At 41.6% G+C, this 17,967-nt stretch overlaps 1 protein-coding gene across 2 annotated transcripts in view; it reads left to right on the forward strand.

The window, feature by feature from the left end:
• Window positions 1-17,506, forward strand: part of LOC140476902 (protein spire homolog 1-like) — a 202,643-nt gene extending 185,137 nt beyond the window's left edge. For both annotated transcript variants that reach the window (XM_072569814.1, XM_072569815.1), the window contains 4 exons: window positions 5,247-5,317; window positions 12,307-12,334; window positions 12,426-12,571; window positions 16,091-17,506. In XM_072569814.1, the coding sequence (XP_072425915.1) occupies window positions 5,247-5,317; window positions 12,307-12,334; window positions 12,426-12,571; window positions 16,091-16,358 (513 nt within the window). In that variant the 3' untranslated portion in view covers window positions 16,359-17,506. The remainder of the gene's footprint in view (window positions 1-5,246; window positions 5,318-12,306; window positions 12,335-12,425; window positions 12,572-16,090) is intronic.
• The last annotated feature ends 461 nt before the right edge of the window (window positions 17,507-17,967 follow it).

The following is a 17,967-nucleotide window of genomic DNA, read 5'->3' on the forward strand; positions in this document are numbered from 1 at the left end:
TGTTATTAAAAACTCATCTGGCTCACTAATGTCCCTTTAGGAAAGAAAATCTGCTGTCCATGTCCTGGAGTCCATGCATGTGACTTCAGAAGCACAACACTCTTAGCTGCTTTTTATGGTAATTAAGGATGGACAATCAATGTTGATCCAGCCAGTAATGCTCACATCCCAATTAAAAAATAAACAGCAAAGTAAATTGAATATTGTTACATTACAAGCCTGGCATTTCATTCACTTTGTTCAAGTCACATGATTCTGTACTTGTAACCTCACGAGTATTGGCATAGATCATACTTTTTTGGGTGTTTGTTGTTGCTGAAATAAGCCTTTTCCATGCAGCACAGAATTGTTTTATTAATACAGAAAAAGGTTTGGTGTCTGTATAAACAAACACTTGTATGTTGAGTTTCTTAAAACACTTTAAATATGGAAAGGCCATAAGAAAGAGAAAGCAGCAGTAAAAGTCTGATCCCCATGTTCTCATCTGCAAATTTTGTCATTGTAGTGCACCCTGTGTCATATAGCTTTGCACTCACTCTCTTTCTACTGACCCAGTGTTGTTTTCCTCAACTAGCATTTGGCTTATGTGGCTCTGAAACCTCTTCGTTCCCCACCTAATGTGTCACCACCTCAGACTTCTGAAAATCCCTCCCCCTGTTGGAGGGTTTCTGTTCACTCAATTGTAACACACCTCATGTAACTGCCATTGGTGTTTGTTGCATTTCTCTAACTGCTCTTGAGAACGTGGCAAAACTTCCATCTTCTTGGCGACTGTATGGCTTCCTGGGCCATTTGGGGTCAGCCATGTTGGATAGTCTGGCAGGGTAGGTTAAATAAGGCAGAAGGATGTTGGGCTTTATTAACAGGCACATTTAATACAAATGCAAGGAGGTTATGGTGAACTGATATGAATGCTATTTAGAATTCTGAGCCAGACTGGGTAAAGATGACAGCTTTCCTTTCCGAATGGCCACAAGTTGGCTTTTTGTAACAATCCTTGTCACCATTACAGATTCTAGCTTTGTTCTCTATACCATCACTCAATTAACTGAACTAGCATTCCCCATTTGCAGTGGTGGATTTAACCTGTTGCCTCTGGATGATTAGAGCTGAGCTCTGGATTATTGGTCCATTTCTGTGCTGCTCCACCCATACGTGGCAGACATGCACCTATTGGGAGACTGACCTTGGAGAAGACATTCTTAGGTCCAGGGTCCTCCAACATGAAACAGGCCATTTGATCTCTTGCCTCTCTGCAAAAGTAACTTGGTTAGTCCCACACTCCTGCCCTTTGCTTGTAGCCCTGATTTTTTTTTCAAATAATAATCAAATCCGCTTTTGAAAGCCATAATTAGCCTGACCTGCTGTTTCCCACATACCAACCAGTCACTGCCTAAAAATGTTTTCTCTTGTGCCATCTTTAATCTTTTGCCATTTAACTTAAATCAGTGGATTCTCAATCCTGTCACCAATGGGAGTTGATTCTCTAATCTGTTCAGACCCTTCATGATTTTGATTACCTTTTTTCATTCATTCAAAGGAAGTTGGCATCACTAGCTAGGCCAGCATTTATTGCCCATTCCCTAGTTGCTCTTGAGAAGATGGGAGTCAGCCAAGATCAAATCTTTAAATCAAATCTTCCCTCCGTATTCTGCAAGGAGAACAGCCACAGCTTTATACAATCCATCTATGTAACTGATGACCCTGATCCTGAAGCATTGTCATAAATGTGGACCTGTCTAATCTTTTCACATTCTTCCTGAGGTGTGGTAAGCAAATGGGACACAGCGCTCCTGCTGAGGTCTAAATAGCATTCATATCAGTGCACCATAACCTCCTTGCGTTTGTACTATATGTGCCTGTTAATAAAGCCCAACATCCTTCTGGCTTATTAACCACCACCTTGATGTACCCTGCCACCTTCAATACATATACTCAGATCCCTGAGCTCCTGTACCTGCCTTAGAATTGCATTCTTTGTTTCATGTTGTTTCTTTTCCCAAACTTTTTAGCACTAAATTTCATCTGTCACTTTTCTGTCCATTCCACCTGCCAGTGGAATCTAACACTATCCTTCTCACACTTTGCAACACTTCCAGGTTTTGAGTCATCTTTGCCAATTTGGAAAGTTGTGCCTGTGCACTCAAATCTAGATCATGAACAGGATTGAGAAAGTTAAAATCATCAACACCAGGTTATAGTCCAGCAGGTTTATTTAGAAGTACAAGCTTTCGGAGCACTACTCCTTCGTCAGGTAGCTAGTGGGGCAGGATCATAGGCCACAGAATGTACAGTAAAAAATCAAAGTGTCATATAACCGATGCAATGAATTGAACAAACCTGGATTGCTGTTAAGTCTTAATCACTTAGAATGGGGATGCAGGTTTTGATTTATTTATACATAAATCCCAATACTTCTTTCAAATTTACACTCCAATATGCCAATATTTTCATGCATAAGTTCGAACAAGGCTTCATTTCTGCACAGGACCTCCGACCAACACTATATACCAGATATATTGACGACATTTTCTTCCTCTGGACTCATAGCGAGGAGTCACTGAAACAGCTACTCAGTGATATCAACAAGTTTCATCTTCAGACTTAGCATGGGAAACTCTTTAGAATCAGTCTCCTTCTTGGACACAGGCAACTTCATCAAGGATGGGCACCTCAGTACCTCACTCCACCGCAAGCCCGCGGATTACTTCATGATGCTGGCTACAAGTTGCCACCCTAAACATATTTGAACAGTCATCCCCTATGGACAAGCCCTTCATGTACACAGGATCTATTCAGATGAGGAGGAACGTGATGGACACCTGAAGGTGCTGAAGGACACCTTCATAAGAACAGGATACGATGCTCAACTCATCGATTGCCAGTTCCAACATTTCACAGTGAGAAACTGTAATCTCCTCCTCAGGAGACATCCATAGCGTACGACCGATAGAGTACCCTTCATTATCTTGTACTTGTCGGGAGTGGAGAAACTGCGCCATGTTCTTCGCAGCCTGCAACACATTATCAATGAGGATTAGCACCTCACCAAGATCTTCCACTTTTCACCTTAAAACAACTGCCAAACCTTAAATAGACCATTTTTCACAGCAAATTGCCCAGCCTTCAGGACAACATCGAGCACAACACCATACAACCCTGTCACGGCAAGCACTGCAAGGTGTGTCAGAGTGTCAATATGGATACCACCATTAAACATGGGGACACTCTGACACATGTACATGGCAGGTACTCATGTGACTCGGCCAATGTTGTCTATCTCATAAGTTGCAGGCAAGGATGCTCCGAGACATGGTACATTGTGGAAACCGAGCAGATGCGATGACAATGGACGAATGGACATTGCGCAACAATTGCCAGACACGAATGTTACCTCCCAGTTGGGGAACACTTCAGCAGTCAGGGACATACAGCCTCTGATCTTTGAGTAAGCGTCCTCCAAGGCAGACTTCGGGATACGCACCAATGCAGAGTTGCCGAGCTGAGGCTTATAGCCAAGTTCGGTACCCATGAGGTTGGCCTCTACCAGGACCTTGGGTTCATGTCACACTACAGGTGACCCCACTACAATACACATTCTCACAAACACACACAAGCACACATACATACATATATACACACACTTACACAGGATCACACTTGCACTCACACAGAACCTGTCTCATACACACCCTCTCTCTCAGTCACACTCACAGCACACACACACACCCTCTCATCAGCATATACTCCATCACTCTCATGCTCACACTCTATCAAGCATGTACACACACACACACACATATATATAAATCTATGGGGTGAATTTGCATTTGCAGAATTGTATTTGCAGATACATTCTATTTTGTTTAAAAAGCACACAATCTGTTGGCAGTCAGTCAATGTGGCATTTTCTAAATTCCTACTTTGGAAATGGAACCAGTCCGACTCAAGGTTGAGATGCAGACAGACTCTAACCCCACACCTTTAATGCATTGTCTGAGCTGAGATGTCATGTTTTTATACTGATAAAATTTTAAGTTATCTCAGGACTGTGACTTGAAAGAAGCTCTGGGGTTTACACATTTGTCAATTGAAACCTGCAATCCATTATAAGTGATGAAAGACTTAACAGCAATCTAGATTTGTTCAATACATCGCGTCAGTTGTATGGCACTTTGATCTTTTACTATAAATGCTATGATCTTGCCTCACTAGCTACCTGACAAAAGAGCAGCACTCCAAATGCTTGTACTTCCTAATAAACCTGATGTTGTGTGATTTTTAACTTTGCCCACCTCAGTCAAACACCAGCAGCTCCACATCAGGATCAGTGATTGCAGCACCAATGCCTGGGAAGCCCCACGATATGCATTCCTCCAGATCAAAAGACGAAGCCAATCTCTTATCCATGCTGCACCTTTCTTTATTATTCCCTGGGCTTTAACATTGCCTGTTATCTGGGCATCTGATCAGAAGTTCATGTGTACTAAACCAAATTTGTCAGCCCTCTCTGCTAACTCATCAAAAAACTCAACCATATTTGATAAACATGATTTACTTATAAGAAATCCATGCTGGGTTTCCTACTTGTCGAAGTGACTGATACTTTTGTCCCAGAGTGTCCTTTTTAAAAGCTTCCCCATCACCAGGATGAAGCTGACCTTGCCTCTAATCATTATATTTATCCTTATTGAGCAAAGCTGCTACATTGGCAATTCACTGGTCCTCAGCACCATCCCTGTATCTTATAATTCGGAAGCAAGAGTAATTTTTTTTAACTCCAGGGCTGTTGAGATTTTTTTTCTTGGCTTTTTTTGAATTTCAGAGGCTTCATTTCTCATTCTCATTCACATCTTTATCAGATGTGTTAACATATGAAGTGTTGGGACTTGCTAGATGCAGAGTCCCAGGAATCTGAAGTCTTCTTACCTCCATCATTCCTACAGCCAAACTATTACGTGCTCAGTCCTACTATTCCTGTATTTCCACCTAACATGTGATATTGGAAGGATTCTGGGGGTTACCGCCTTGCAGGTTCCAGTTTTGTTGAGAAGCCCTTTAGATGTTGAAAAGTTGAATAATCGAAGTTCCAGGCCAGTGTTTACTCAACGGGTGAATAAATATCTCGATGACAATTATATTTTTACAAAACCTATAAATGTACCTAGTAGAGGTTCCAGCGGTTTCGGCTATGATTATTTGAATTACCTGTTGTCGTATTAATCCTTATTGCTGTCTCTCTGTAGTTGTGTTTCTGCTGCCGAACGAAGAGATTCTCGATCTTCACCTGGTCATACACTTGCCAATTTTGTAAAAGGTTTGTCACCATGCTCCTCTTTGATGTTCATTTGTCTAGCTTTCTTGTTTTCCTTATCATTCAGTTACTGCCCCCTCCCCCCATTCTTCAGTGGGATTGGGAAAGAATGTGTGAAATGTTTACTCGAGACAGGAACCAACTTGTAACAGGTTAAGGAAAAGCAGCATAGTATTAGTGGGAGTTCTTCAGAAATAATAAAGTATGATACTAAACCAGTTTATACTCCTCAGGGTCCAGAACTCTCTCTGCTAGAGAACTGGTTGGCAGGCAGGAAACAACGAGTAGGTAAAAACGGATAATTATCTAAGTAGCAGCCTAGTGGGGTACCGCAGGGAGCAGTGCTTGGACCCAAGTATTCATCATATTAATGACTTAGATGAGGGAACTAAGTGTAATATGTCCAAGTTTGCAGATGACCCAAAGCTGGGTGGGAGGGTAAACTTTGAATGGATGCAAAGATGCCTCAGGATGATTTGGACAAACTGAGTAAGATGGTAAATGTGTGGCAGATGAAGTATAATGTGGATAAATGTGAAGTTATCCACTTTAATAGCAAAACCAGGAAGGCAGATTATTATCTAAATGGCAATAGATTAAGAAAGGGGAGGTCCAACAAAATCTGGGTGTCCTTCTCCACCAGTCACTGAAAGTAAAAATGCAGGTGTAGCAGGGGGTAAAGAAGGCAAATGGCCTTCATAGCGAGAGGATTTGAGTACAGGATACTTTGCTGCAATTATACAGGGCCTTGGTGAGACCACACCTGGAGAATTGTGTGCAGTTTTGATCTCCCTATCTGAGGAACAATGTTCAGGCTACAGAGGGAGTGTGGTGAAGGTTTACCAGACTGAATCCTGGGTTGGTGTGACTCATATATGAAGAGGAATTGGATCGTTTAGGACTATATTCACTGTAATTTGGAAGAATGAGCAGGAAATCTCATAGAAACCTATACATTCTAACTCAATTAGACAGAGTAAACATAAGAAGAATGCTCCCAGTTACTCAGGAGTCCAGGACAGAATCACAGTCAAAGGATATGGCGTATATCATCTAGGATTAAGATGAGGAGAAATTTCTTCACCCAGAGGATAGTGAGCTTCTGAATTCTCTGCTACAGAAAGCAATTGAGGCAAAGGTTTTCAAGAAGGAGTTAGATGTAGTTTTTAGGGATCAAAGGATTTGGGAAAAAGCAGGATCAAGGGATTGAGTTAGGTGATCAAGTATGATCATGTGAACGGCAGAGCAGGCTCGAATGGCCAAATGGCCTACTTTTGCTTCTATTTTCTATGTTTGCTACAAAAAAAGAGCTGATAAAGTAAGGCACCACTTAAATTTGGAAGTGGCAATACACAAGAATGCAAGAAATAGCACAAAGCCTGGTAATTGGCAGACAGCAGTTAGCCTAATATCTGTTGTCGGGAAATCACAAGGGGCATTAATTAAGGATAGAGTGAATGAACATCTTTAAAATTTTTAGCTGGTTAGACAGAGAAAGAATGGATTGAGAGAAGGGGAGTGATGCTTGTTGAATCTGTTTGATTTTTTTTTTGCAGACATGACTAAAGCAGTTGATGTGGGAATTTCTTTTGTTGTGACCCATAAAAACATTCCAGAAGGCAATTGATAGTGTCCCTCAGAAGAGACTGCGAGTTTACTGAAGTTGATCATCACCAAATGGAAGGCAAATAATTCTGCCAGTTAGGGACTTAACTAAACAGCAGAAAGCAGAGTAGGGTTAGTGGCGTGCAGGATGTAACTAATTAGGAGCACGCCTTGAAGATCGGGGCCTCAGAATTCACTCTATTAACAACATAACAAAGAGCCCCAGCAAAACAGAAAACAGTTGGAATTGGGAGATATCTCTAAACTGCTTGGTATCATATCTGGGAAAAAAACAAAATTGCTGTGGTCACCAGAGGTCATTCATCCTAGCCCAACAACATCACTACTATGATTGCACAACGTTTGTTTGTGACTCCTCAGATACTGAAGTAGTTCATGTCCAAGATGCAGTGAAACCTGACAAGTGGATATAACACTTGTGTCATGCAAGGACTATCTCTAACAAGAGAGAATCTAACCATTGCCCCTTAATATTCAATGGCATTACCACCACTGAGGGGGGTTACTGTTAGCTAGAAACTGAACTAGACTTGCCATGTAAACACTGTGGCTGCAAGAGCAGGTCAGAGGCTAGGAATCCTGCAGTGGATAATTAACCTTCTGACTCCCAAAAGCCTGTCCACCATCAACAAAACACAGATCAGGAGAGTTATACAATACTCTCCATTTGACTGGATGAGTGCAACTCCAACAACATCAAAAAATTTGATGCCATCCAGGACAATAATTTTCCTTATCTTTGCCTTTTTTATTCTTAAACATTTTCCCTTCGTTTTACTCACCTCCCCCCCTGCCCATAGGAAAAATACTTCTGGTATTTAAAGTTTGTGAGAAGGTTTGTAGCTCGGGTGCTCGTTGTTGTGGTTCCCTTCTCCGAGCTGGGAATTTGTGTTACAGACGTTTCGTCCCCTGTCTAGGTGACATCCTCAGTGCTTGGGAGCATCCTGTGAAGCGCTTCTGTGATGTTTCCTCCGGCATTTATAGTGGTTTGTCTCTGCCGCTTCCAGTTGTCAGTTCCAGCTGTCCGCTGCAGTGGCCAGTATATTGGGTCCAGGTCAATGTGTTTGTTGATAGAATCTGTGGATGAGTGCCATACCTCTCAGAATTCCCTGGCTGTTCTCTGTTTGGCTTGTCCTGTAACAGTAGTGTTGTCCCAGTCGAACTCCTGTTGCTTGTCATCTGCGTGTGTGGCTACTAAGGATAGCTGGTCGTGTCGTTTTGTGGCTAGTTGGTGTTCATGGATGCGGACCGTTAGCTGTCTTCCTGTTTGTCCTATGTAGTGTTCTGTGCAGCCCTTGCATGGGATTTTGTACACTACATTGGTTTTGCTCATGCTGGGTATCGGGTCCTTCATCCTGGTGAGTTGTTGTCGGAGAGTGGCTGTTGGTTTGTGTGCTGTTTTGAGTCCTAGTGGTTGCAGTAGTCTGACTGTCAGTTCAGAAATGTTCTTGATGTATGGTAGTGTGGCTAGTCCTTTGGGTTGTGGCATGTCCTCGTTCCGTTGTCTTTCCCTTAGGTATCTGTTGATGAAATTGCGGGGGTATCCGTTTTTGGCGAATACATTGTAGAGGTGTAGAGGAAAAAGAACACCTATACAATGTATTCGCCAAAAACGGATACCCCCACAATTTCATCAACAGAAGCCTAAGGGAAAGACAATGGAATGAGGACATGCCGCAACCCAAAGGACTAGCCACACTACCATACATCAAGAGCATTTCCGAACTGACAGCCAGACTACTGCAACCACTACGACTCATAACAGCACACAAACCAACAGCCACTCTCCGACAACAACTCACCAGGATGAAGGACCCGATACCCAGCATGAGCAAATCCAATGTAGTGTACAAAATCCCATGCAAGGACTGCACTAAACACTACATAGGATAAAAAAGGAAGACAGCTAACAATCCGTATCCATGAACACTAACTAGCCACGAAACGACACGACCAGCTATCCTAAGTAGCCACACACACAGCTGATGACAAGCAACGTGAGTTTGAATGGGACAACACTACTATTATAGGACAAGCCAAATAGAGAACAGCCAGGGAATTCCTAGAGGCATGGCACTCATCCACAGATTCAATCAATAAGCACATCGACCTAGACCCAATATACCGGCCACTGCAACGGACAGCTGGAACTGACAACTGGAAGCGGCAGAGACAAATCACTATAAATGCCGGAGGAAACAGCACAGAAGCGCTTCACAGGAGGCTCCCGAGCACTGAGGATGTCACCTAGACAGGGGACGAAACGTTTGCAACACAAATTCCCAGCTCGGATAAGAGAACTACAACAACTTCTGGTATTTACACTATCCAGTTCCCTCAACACTTTAAATGTTTCAATAAACTGGTCTCTCATTTTTCTAAACCCCCATGCGTGTAGGCCTTTGTTCAGCCTTTCTTTGTAAGAGAAGTCTTTCTTTCCAAAACTAATTGCTTCTAATGCAATTATATCATTTTTCAAATATGAAGTCCAAAATTGTACTGGAGCAGTGTGGTCTCACCAGTCTTTAACAGCTGCAGTACAACTCCCTATTTCAATATTCTGTTCCCCTCGAAATAAACAACCACATTCTAGTTGTCTTCCTAATCACTTGCTTTACTTGCACATTAACATGATGTATTAATGTACCTGAACCCCTGAGTTCCTCTGTACCACCTGCAATTTCTCCCTATTTAAATCGTAAACTGTTTTTCTGTTCTTTCTGCTAAAATGGACAAATTCACATTTACCCATATTCCATCTGCCACATTTTTTGCCCACTCACTTAAATTCTCAGAGCCACAGAATTGTTACATTGTGTATATATCCCTTCACAAACTTCCTACATCCTCTACTTTCCTACCTACCTACTGACTAAACCTTTGGTTTCATCATTCAAATCAATTATATAGTTTGTAAATACTTGAGAACTACTGGCACTGCACTAGTTACAGCTTGACCACCTGAAAATGGTGTGTTTATCCCCACTGTATCTTCCTGTTAGCTAACTAATCTTTCATCTATGCTAATATGTTACCCCCTACAGCATGCACTCTTATCCTTGACTGCAATCTTTGATGAGGTACTTATCAAATGCCTTTGGAAACCCCAAGTGCATCAAATCCACCAGTTTCTCTCTATCCACTGTGAATATTACTTTGTCAAAAAGCTCTATTAGATGAAGTACGATTTCATTTTCAAAAGACTCTGATCACTTTGAGATTTTTCTGAGTATTTCTAAGTATAGTCTTTTTAATAACGGGTTTCAGCACCTTCTCTATGAAGGTTAATTGGACTAAAGTTTCCTGTTTTCTCCTTTTCTTGAATAAAGGTGACACATTTGCTTTTTTCAAATTCTCTGGGGCCTTCCAGAATCTAAGGAATTTTGGAAAGTTATATCTAATGCAACCACTGTCTATGCTGCCATTATGTTTATGACCTAGGTCATTCAGTCCTGGGGACATGTCAAGCAATTAAAGAGGGCAGCTGACCACTGCTCCCTCAAGGACAGTCAGGGGAGGGCAATAAATGATGTCCACATCCTGGGATGAATAAAATTAATGGCAGAATAGAAAGCTACATATCCCTAAATTTTCCAATGAAACAAACAAAAGTAGCATCTTATTTTATCTGCTCTTGGGATGTACTCACCATAATGGCGGCAGTTCCCCAGTGGGGCTTGAGAATTTGGAGAAGAACCACTGCAATCTCTGCAGTGTCCATACATCCAAGGTGTGGAATTTCAGGATTTTTGCAGTAAAGGAATGATACTCAGCTTCTGTTTCAGTTACAAAGAGCTGTTAGGAAACAAATTAAAAAGATCAGCAAAACAGTAGCAAATGGATTTTGACATGGCCTCTTGAGACCATCAATCCGGGACCAAATAAGGTGGAGTACTTTTTAAATGGTGAAAAACTAAAATCATCATAAAATTCCTACCGTGTGGAAGCATGCCATTCAGCCCATCAAATCCAACCAACCCTCTGAAGAGTATCACACCCCCTATCCCTGTTAACCCTGCATTTCCCCTTGATAATCCACTTAGCCTGCATGCTATGGGCAATTTAGCATGGTCAATCCACCTAAGCTGCACGTTTTGGACTGTGGGAGGAAACCGGAGCCCCCAGAGGAAACCCACACAGACACAGGGAGAATGTGCAAACTTCACACAGACAGTCGCCCGAGGCTGGAATCGAACCCGAGTCCCTGGCGCTGTGAGGTAGCAGTCTAACCACTGAGGCATCATGTCAACCCTCTGAGTGAATGTTCAAAAAGGCTATTCTTTAAATCTTTATTGACTATTTGGACCCTTTTGTAATCTTGACTTCCAGAGAGTCTTCTCTTTCCTAGAGAGAAATAAACATTTTTCAAAGAGTTAAATTCGCTCTATTCTTGATCAGTCGTCCCATTGTATTCCTCGTTCAATCAAAGCAAACATCATGGGCAGGTATAGAAAAGAGTGGAAACGGTTAGTAAGATGCTGGCCTTTCTGTCTAGTAGAGTAGAACCTAAAGTGGTGGAAGTGGTATTTCAGTGAAACAAGACCCTGGTTTGATCACACCTAGAGTCGCTTTGCCTCTCCCTAGGGAAGGATATGTTGGTCCTGGAGGAGTGCAGTGTAGATTTACCAGAATGTTACCTAGACTCCAAGGGATAAATTATGGGAGAGGTATTACACAAACTAGGATAAAAGCAAAATACTACAAATGCGGGAAATCAGAAATAAAACAAAGTGCTGGAGAAACTCGGCAAGTCTGGGAGGATCTGTGGAGAGAGGAAGAATTAATATTTTTGCATCCTGTATGGCACTTCTTTAAACAAATTAGGATTGTATTCCCTGAGATTAGAAGATTTAGATGAGGTACAATGTTTCTTGCTTAATAAACCTCTTAAAGAAGACAAGAAGTATGTCTCAGTAAGTTCCATTATAAGATCTCATGCAGATAACTTCGAAATTGGGTTAAATTCAAATTGATGTTTTTCTTTAATTGCCATAAGAGACTGCCCTTTCTAAGCATGGTTGTTTTAATTTGTGGAGACTGTATGTACATCACTGCAATAACAGACCTCATAAATTAGACAACTTAATCATTATACAAAGTACCAAATGCAACAGGAGAAAGTGAGGACTGCAGATGCTGCAGACCAGAGTCAAAAAGTGTGGGGTTGGAAAAGCACAGACAGTTAGGTAGCATCTGAGGAGCAGGAGAGTCGATGTTTTGAGCATAAGCTCTCTATGCTTGAAACGTCGACTCTCCTGCTCCTCGGATGCTTGCCTGACCGACCAAATCCAACAACAGATTAAATAGTGCATTAACAAGCTCTTTGATGATTTAACCAATTTTAATTCTCGATTATCTTTCCACAGACCAGTGTGTTCACAGTGTTGTAAAAAGGTGCGTTCAAGATATTTTTTATTGGAAAGTATACATCTTTATCTATCAAAATATCTCTTTTATTGAAATTAATTTTTTGTTTGTGTTTTAGATGCGACTACCCTCCAAACCATACAGCAATCTTCCAATTTTTTCCTTGGGACCTTCAGCATTGCCAAAAGAGGGGAAGCTGTCAAAATCTGAGAGGCCATCAGGCAGTCGCCGTCGTCATGATGGTCAACACAAGAGTCTAGTCAGGTACGAAGGTCCACAGCAGTTCCTAGATACAAAAGGAAAGCATTACAGCTCCGACTCAGTTTTTAATCAGAATTTGTGGCTATTGGACCATAAGACTATAAGATATAGGAGCAAAATTAGGTCATTCAGTCCATTGAGTCTGTTCTGTCATTCAATCATGTCTGATATGCTTCTCAACCCCATTCTCCTGCCTTCTCCTCATAACCCTTAATCCCCTTAATCATCTAGAGCCTAGTTATCTCTGTCTTAAAGACACTCAATGACTTGGCCTCCACAGCGTTCTGCAGCAATGAGTTCCATATGTTCGCCACCCTCTGGCTGAAGAAATCCTCCTTGTCTCCATTCTAATGTGTCATGCCTTCACTTTGAGCCCTCAGGTCCTAATCTCTCTTACAAGTGGGATATCTTCCCCACATCCACTCTATCCGACCCTGTTTGCAGATTCCGGAAGTCTGAGATATGATGGGACTGCACCAGCGCATAACCAGGGTTTTCTCAGTAAACCAAAAATTGCAATCAAAAGCTTTTTACATGTTCTGATAGTTTAAGTGTTCCTATTGCACTCAAAGATTGCAGTTTAACCTTTAGAACCTCCTTGAAGACTGGCAAAAAAAAACAATTAGATGATGGGGTGGTGGTGATCAGTTCAATCTGGCGACCTGGCAATTAATTAAGTTTGGGGATGGGGGAGGCTCCTAGCATGATTTTTGTTCAAGGCTGTTGGGATAGTGAAAGGGATTGTTTATGCACTGGAAGTAACTTGTGCTAATTCTGCAGCTTTTCTGATGAATTTACCCCAAATTTACCCCAAACTGGACAGTGTTAGCGGTAATTGTACCTCACCACAAATAATTCTAATCACCAAAGGATCCTGCTTTTGCTTTCTTGCCTGCTATAAGTAAAACTGAACCCAAGAATCCAATGGAGGTCAAGTGAGAAATTTCGCTGAGCTGAGGAATCACCATTTACACATGATAGAAGTAGAATCTCAATCTCAAGAAGTAGAGTTCCTCACTTCACCAGTTGTCTTAAAATCAAGTCAACATTTTATTGGTCTTTTTGGTTTTATTGCACCTATATACCAGCTTTGTGGATTTGTCCCGGCTGTCGCATCGTTAAGAAAATTTGTCTTTCTCAGATGCAAAATGTAACACCTTGCACAACCCCCCCCCCCCATTCACCTTCATGGTTTTTCTCGTTGAATAGTTCCCTTTATAATTTCCTTCTTCCATCCACATAACTCCCCTTGTCCCTATGTAAAAACAGGGACCAAATGTTCGATCTGCTAGTCCCTTATTGCAGTCTCACCTGCATCTGTCACTCCACTGTCTCCTTTACTGCTCCTTCAAATATGTTACTAAAGCTGTTTGATGTTTGTTTGAATAGCCCTCTTTTTCATGGTTTTTCATTTGTAACTTTTTATAGCTCTTTTTCAGTCTACAGAATTTCTTTGTGCTTTGCTCATAATTCCCCTTGATAGAATCTCCTTTTCATCTACACAACTCCCCAAACCCCCACTCCCTGTTAAAACAGGTACCAAATGTTCATTTATTAATCAGCTAGTTCCTTACTTTGGCCTCATCTGTGTAATATACATTTAGCTGCATTTAGGGTGTAGGTTTACTCGCTGAGCTGTAGGTTTGATATCCAGATGTTTCATTACCTGGCTAGGTAACATCATCAGTGGCGACCTCCAAGTGAAGCGAAGCTGTTGTCTCCTGCTTTCTATTTATATCTTTCTCCTGGATGGGGTTCCTGGGGTTTGTGGTGATGTCATTTCCTGTTCGTTGATAGATGGCATCTCGATCAATGTGTTTGTTTATGGCGTTGTGGTTGGAGTGCCAGGCCTCTAGGAATTCTTTGGCATATCTCTGCTTAGCCTGTCCCAGGATAGATGTGTTGTCCCAGTCGAAATGGTGGTTTTTTTCATCTGCGTGTAGGGCTACGAGGGAGAGAGGGTCATGTCTTTTTGTGGCTAGCTGGTGTTCGTGTATCCTGGTGGCTAACTTTCTTCCTATTTGTCCTACGTTGGTTCTGCTTGTCACGGACCAAACACAGCCAGAAACCCTAACCACCTTACCATGCATCCGTGAAGTTTCAGAAATGACAGCCAGACAACTAAGACCCCTCAGAATCCTAGTAGCACACAAACCCACCAACACTCTCAAACAAAAACTAACAAACTTAAAAGACCCAGTACAACCCATGGACAAACCAACGTCATCTACAAAATTCCATGCAAGGACTGCCACAAACACTACATAGGACAAACAGGAAGAAAGTTAGCCACCAGGATACACGAACACCAGCTAGCCACAAAAAGACACGACCCTCTCTCCCTCGTAGCCCTACACACGGATGAAAAAAAAACACCATTTCAACTGGGACAACACATCTATCCTGGGACAGGCTGAGCAAAGACATGCCAGAGAATTCCTAGAGGTCTGGCACTCCAACCACAACGCCATAAACAAACACATTGATCTAGATGCCATCTATCAACCCCTCAGAAAATGAACAGGAAATGACATCACCACAAACCCCAGGAACCCCATCCAGGGGAAAGATATAAATAGAAAGCAGGAGACAACAGCTTCACTTCACTTGGAGGTCGCCACTGATGATGTTACCAAGCCAGATAATGAAACGTCTGGATATCAAATCTACAGCTCAGCGAGCAAACCTACACCCTAAACCTCAACCTGAGCTACAAACCTTCACAAACCTTGCAATTTAGCTGCATCTGTTGGAGCCTCCTCTGGACTGGCCTTGAAGCATCAGTGGGGAAAGGTTAGATTTTTTTCTGCAATTCATCAAGAAGTTTGCAGTTTCCTGACACCAAGACCAAATGTGGCTTACCTCAACTTTTGAAGAGTCACAGCCAGTGCTTCTACCATATCTTTTAAATTAACTGAGTGCCTCATGGTAGTTCTCAGGCACAATCATTCATACAGTAGGAGGAATGGAGCAGATATAAATCTTGCTATGGCATTGATTGTTTGCATTAGTGGTCGATTGAATGGAAATACCTTTGTTCTGAAGTTTACTGTTTACCAGGCATACGTCAAGTTAGTGAAAACAAGGACTGCAGATGCTGGAAACCAGAGTCTAGATTAGAGTGGTGCTGGAAAGGCACAGCAGGTCAGGCAGCATCTGAGGAGCAGGAAAATCGATGTTTCGGGCAAAAGCCCTTCATCAGGAATAGAGGCAGGGTGCCTGCAGAGTGGAGAGATAAATGATAGGGGGGTGGGGATGAGGAGAAAGTAGCATAGAGTACAATAGTTGTACAGGGCTGTTCATTTTCCTTCAGAAGAATGAGGAGAATAATGAGGTTTTTATCATCCGCAAGTATCAAAAATAAGAAGTGAGATTTAAGGGTAAATGTTCCTACCAATAAAACCGACTTTGAGCTTATCTTCAGAGCCACCAACAGGTCTCAGCTCTGAACAACCCCCGTCACATAAACACAATGCAGCTGCCAACATCCTTCTCTGACACAAGGCTTTTGATCTTTCACAGATTTCCATCAGTATCCAAACCTTCAGAGAAATCGACAGATAGTCTAGAGTTTCCCAAAGAGCTGATGGAGGACTGGAGCACGATGGAAGTTTGTGTTGACTGTAAGAAATTCATTTCCGAAATCATAAGTTCCAGTCGGCGGAGTCTGGTGCTGGCGAACAAGCGGGCCAGGTTAAAACGGAAAACTCAGTCCTTTTATATGTCCTCGGAGAGTGCGTCAGAATTTCGACTGGCAGCACCCAAGGAACGAACTATCAAAGAGGTTTAGACCTGTGCCTTTTTATTTTCTTCCTGAAGCTGTTTCTTTCTTTGAAGAGGGATCTCCAAACAAAACAACTAGAAATGGATCCACAAACACACCAGAACATGGACTGACTATGCTAAAATTCACAAATATCTAGCTTTCATGTATTAATAAAAGTCAGGGTTCATTTGTATAGTCTTATCTTTGTCAATGGGTCTTATCCAACATGAAATAATGTAAGTTACTTGTATATAATTGTAATATATTTTATTAACAGGAGGGTTTGGACCCCATTGACTTTGGGAGTGGATGTTTAAAACCACTTGCAGCAGGTGAAGAATTGATAACTTGTATAATATTTAACCTGTGCAGTATATGTACATTGAATATATACGACAGAAGATCTTCATTTAATCTTGAACGTCTGCTAAGGTAATGATCTTATTTGATGGAGTCATTTTTTAAACTTACACTTTGTGTCAACGGGTTTACAGGTGAGCAAGAAAGATCATTTCAATTGTTAAGGGCAATGTGAGCTCACTTTTTTATCATTTAAAAGCAAAGGCACATTTATTTTTAAACTGGACGATGGATATATGACACAGACTCCTCTGTTTTCATGAAAGCGACAGTATTTGTCAAAACTGATGTCAGACCTGTATTGAACACTTCATTGCCAGCTTACATAGGACAGTTTTTGCACTTATGTGAAGTACTTGATTCATGCTCTCTTCTGAAACTTCTTTTAACTAATGGCTTGCTCCATGGCAGTAGATCTTAAGATCATAAGAAACAGGGATAGGAGTAGGCCATTCAGTCCGTCAAGCCTGCTTTGCCGTTTAATAAGATCATGTGATCTGATTGTGGTCTTAATTTTTCCTGAAGCAGCTTTGTGACCAGTCACCCACGGAGCTGATCAATCCAGCTTACTGCAATAAATTCATTGCTAATCCGTGTTGCCTTTCAGTCTTGGCTTACTGGTAATTAGCCTGAACACTTAAGGAATGGATTGCCATAACTTCCCATTCTTTTACTCCATTCCCCCATTGTGCTGCAATATATAGTTTCAAAGATATTACTGTAGAGCTGATGTGTACATGTCATTCAGTTCACGTACTGAGTTTCCTATATGTTCAATGTAAATGCAATGACTGTTCATGCATCAATTAAAAACAAACTTTAATCTTTATAATGAATATTGTCTTTCATCATCAATGGGATACTGCACAGGTATGTGTTAGAAGAGAGTCAGGATTTTGACCCTGGAACGACGATATGTTTCCAAGTGAGTGGGGAAACTTGCAGGAAATGGTGTTCCCATTTGTCTGCTACCCTTGTCCTTCTAGATGGTAAAGGTTACAGATTTGAAAGGTGCTGTCAGAGGATACTTGGTGAGTTACTGTAGTGCATCTTGTTGGTGCTACAAAGCTACTGCAATTAGTGGTGGAGAGAGTGACCAGTTTACACTTTCACCTACAAATAATACGTGAAAATAATGAGCTTTTAAGGAGCTTAATATACGTGATGTTAGAAGTCAGCAGAAATAAAATGACAGCTTTAGTGAAATCATGTGCCAGTGGGATGCCCATAACTTTTGAGATAATGTATCACATGATTCATATCAGGATTCATA

Source organism: Chiloscyllium punctatum, chromosome 5 (genome assembly GCF_047496795.1).
Source record: "Chiloscyllium punctatum isolate Juve2018m chromosome 5, sChiPun1.3, whole genome shotgun sequence".
NCBI classification, from domain to species: Eukaryota; Metazoa; Chordata; class Chondrichthyes; order Orectolobiformes; family Hemiscylliidae; genus Chiloscyllium; species Chiloscyllium punctatum.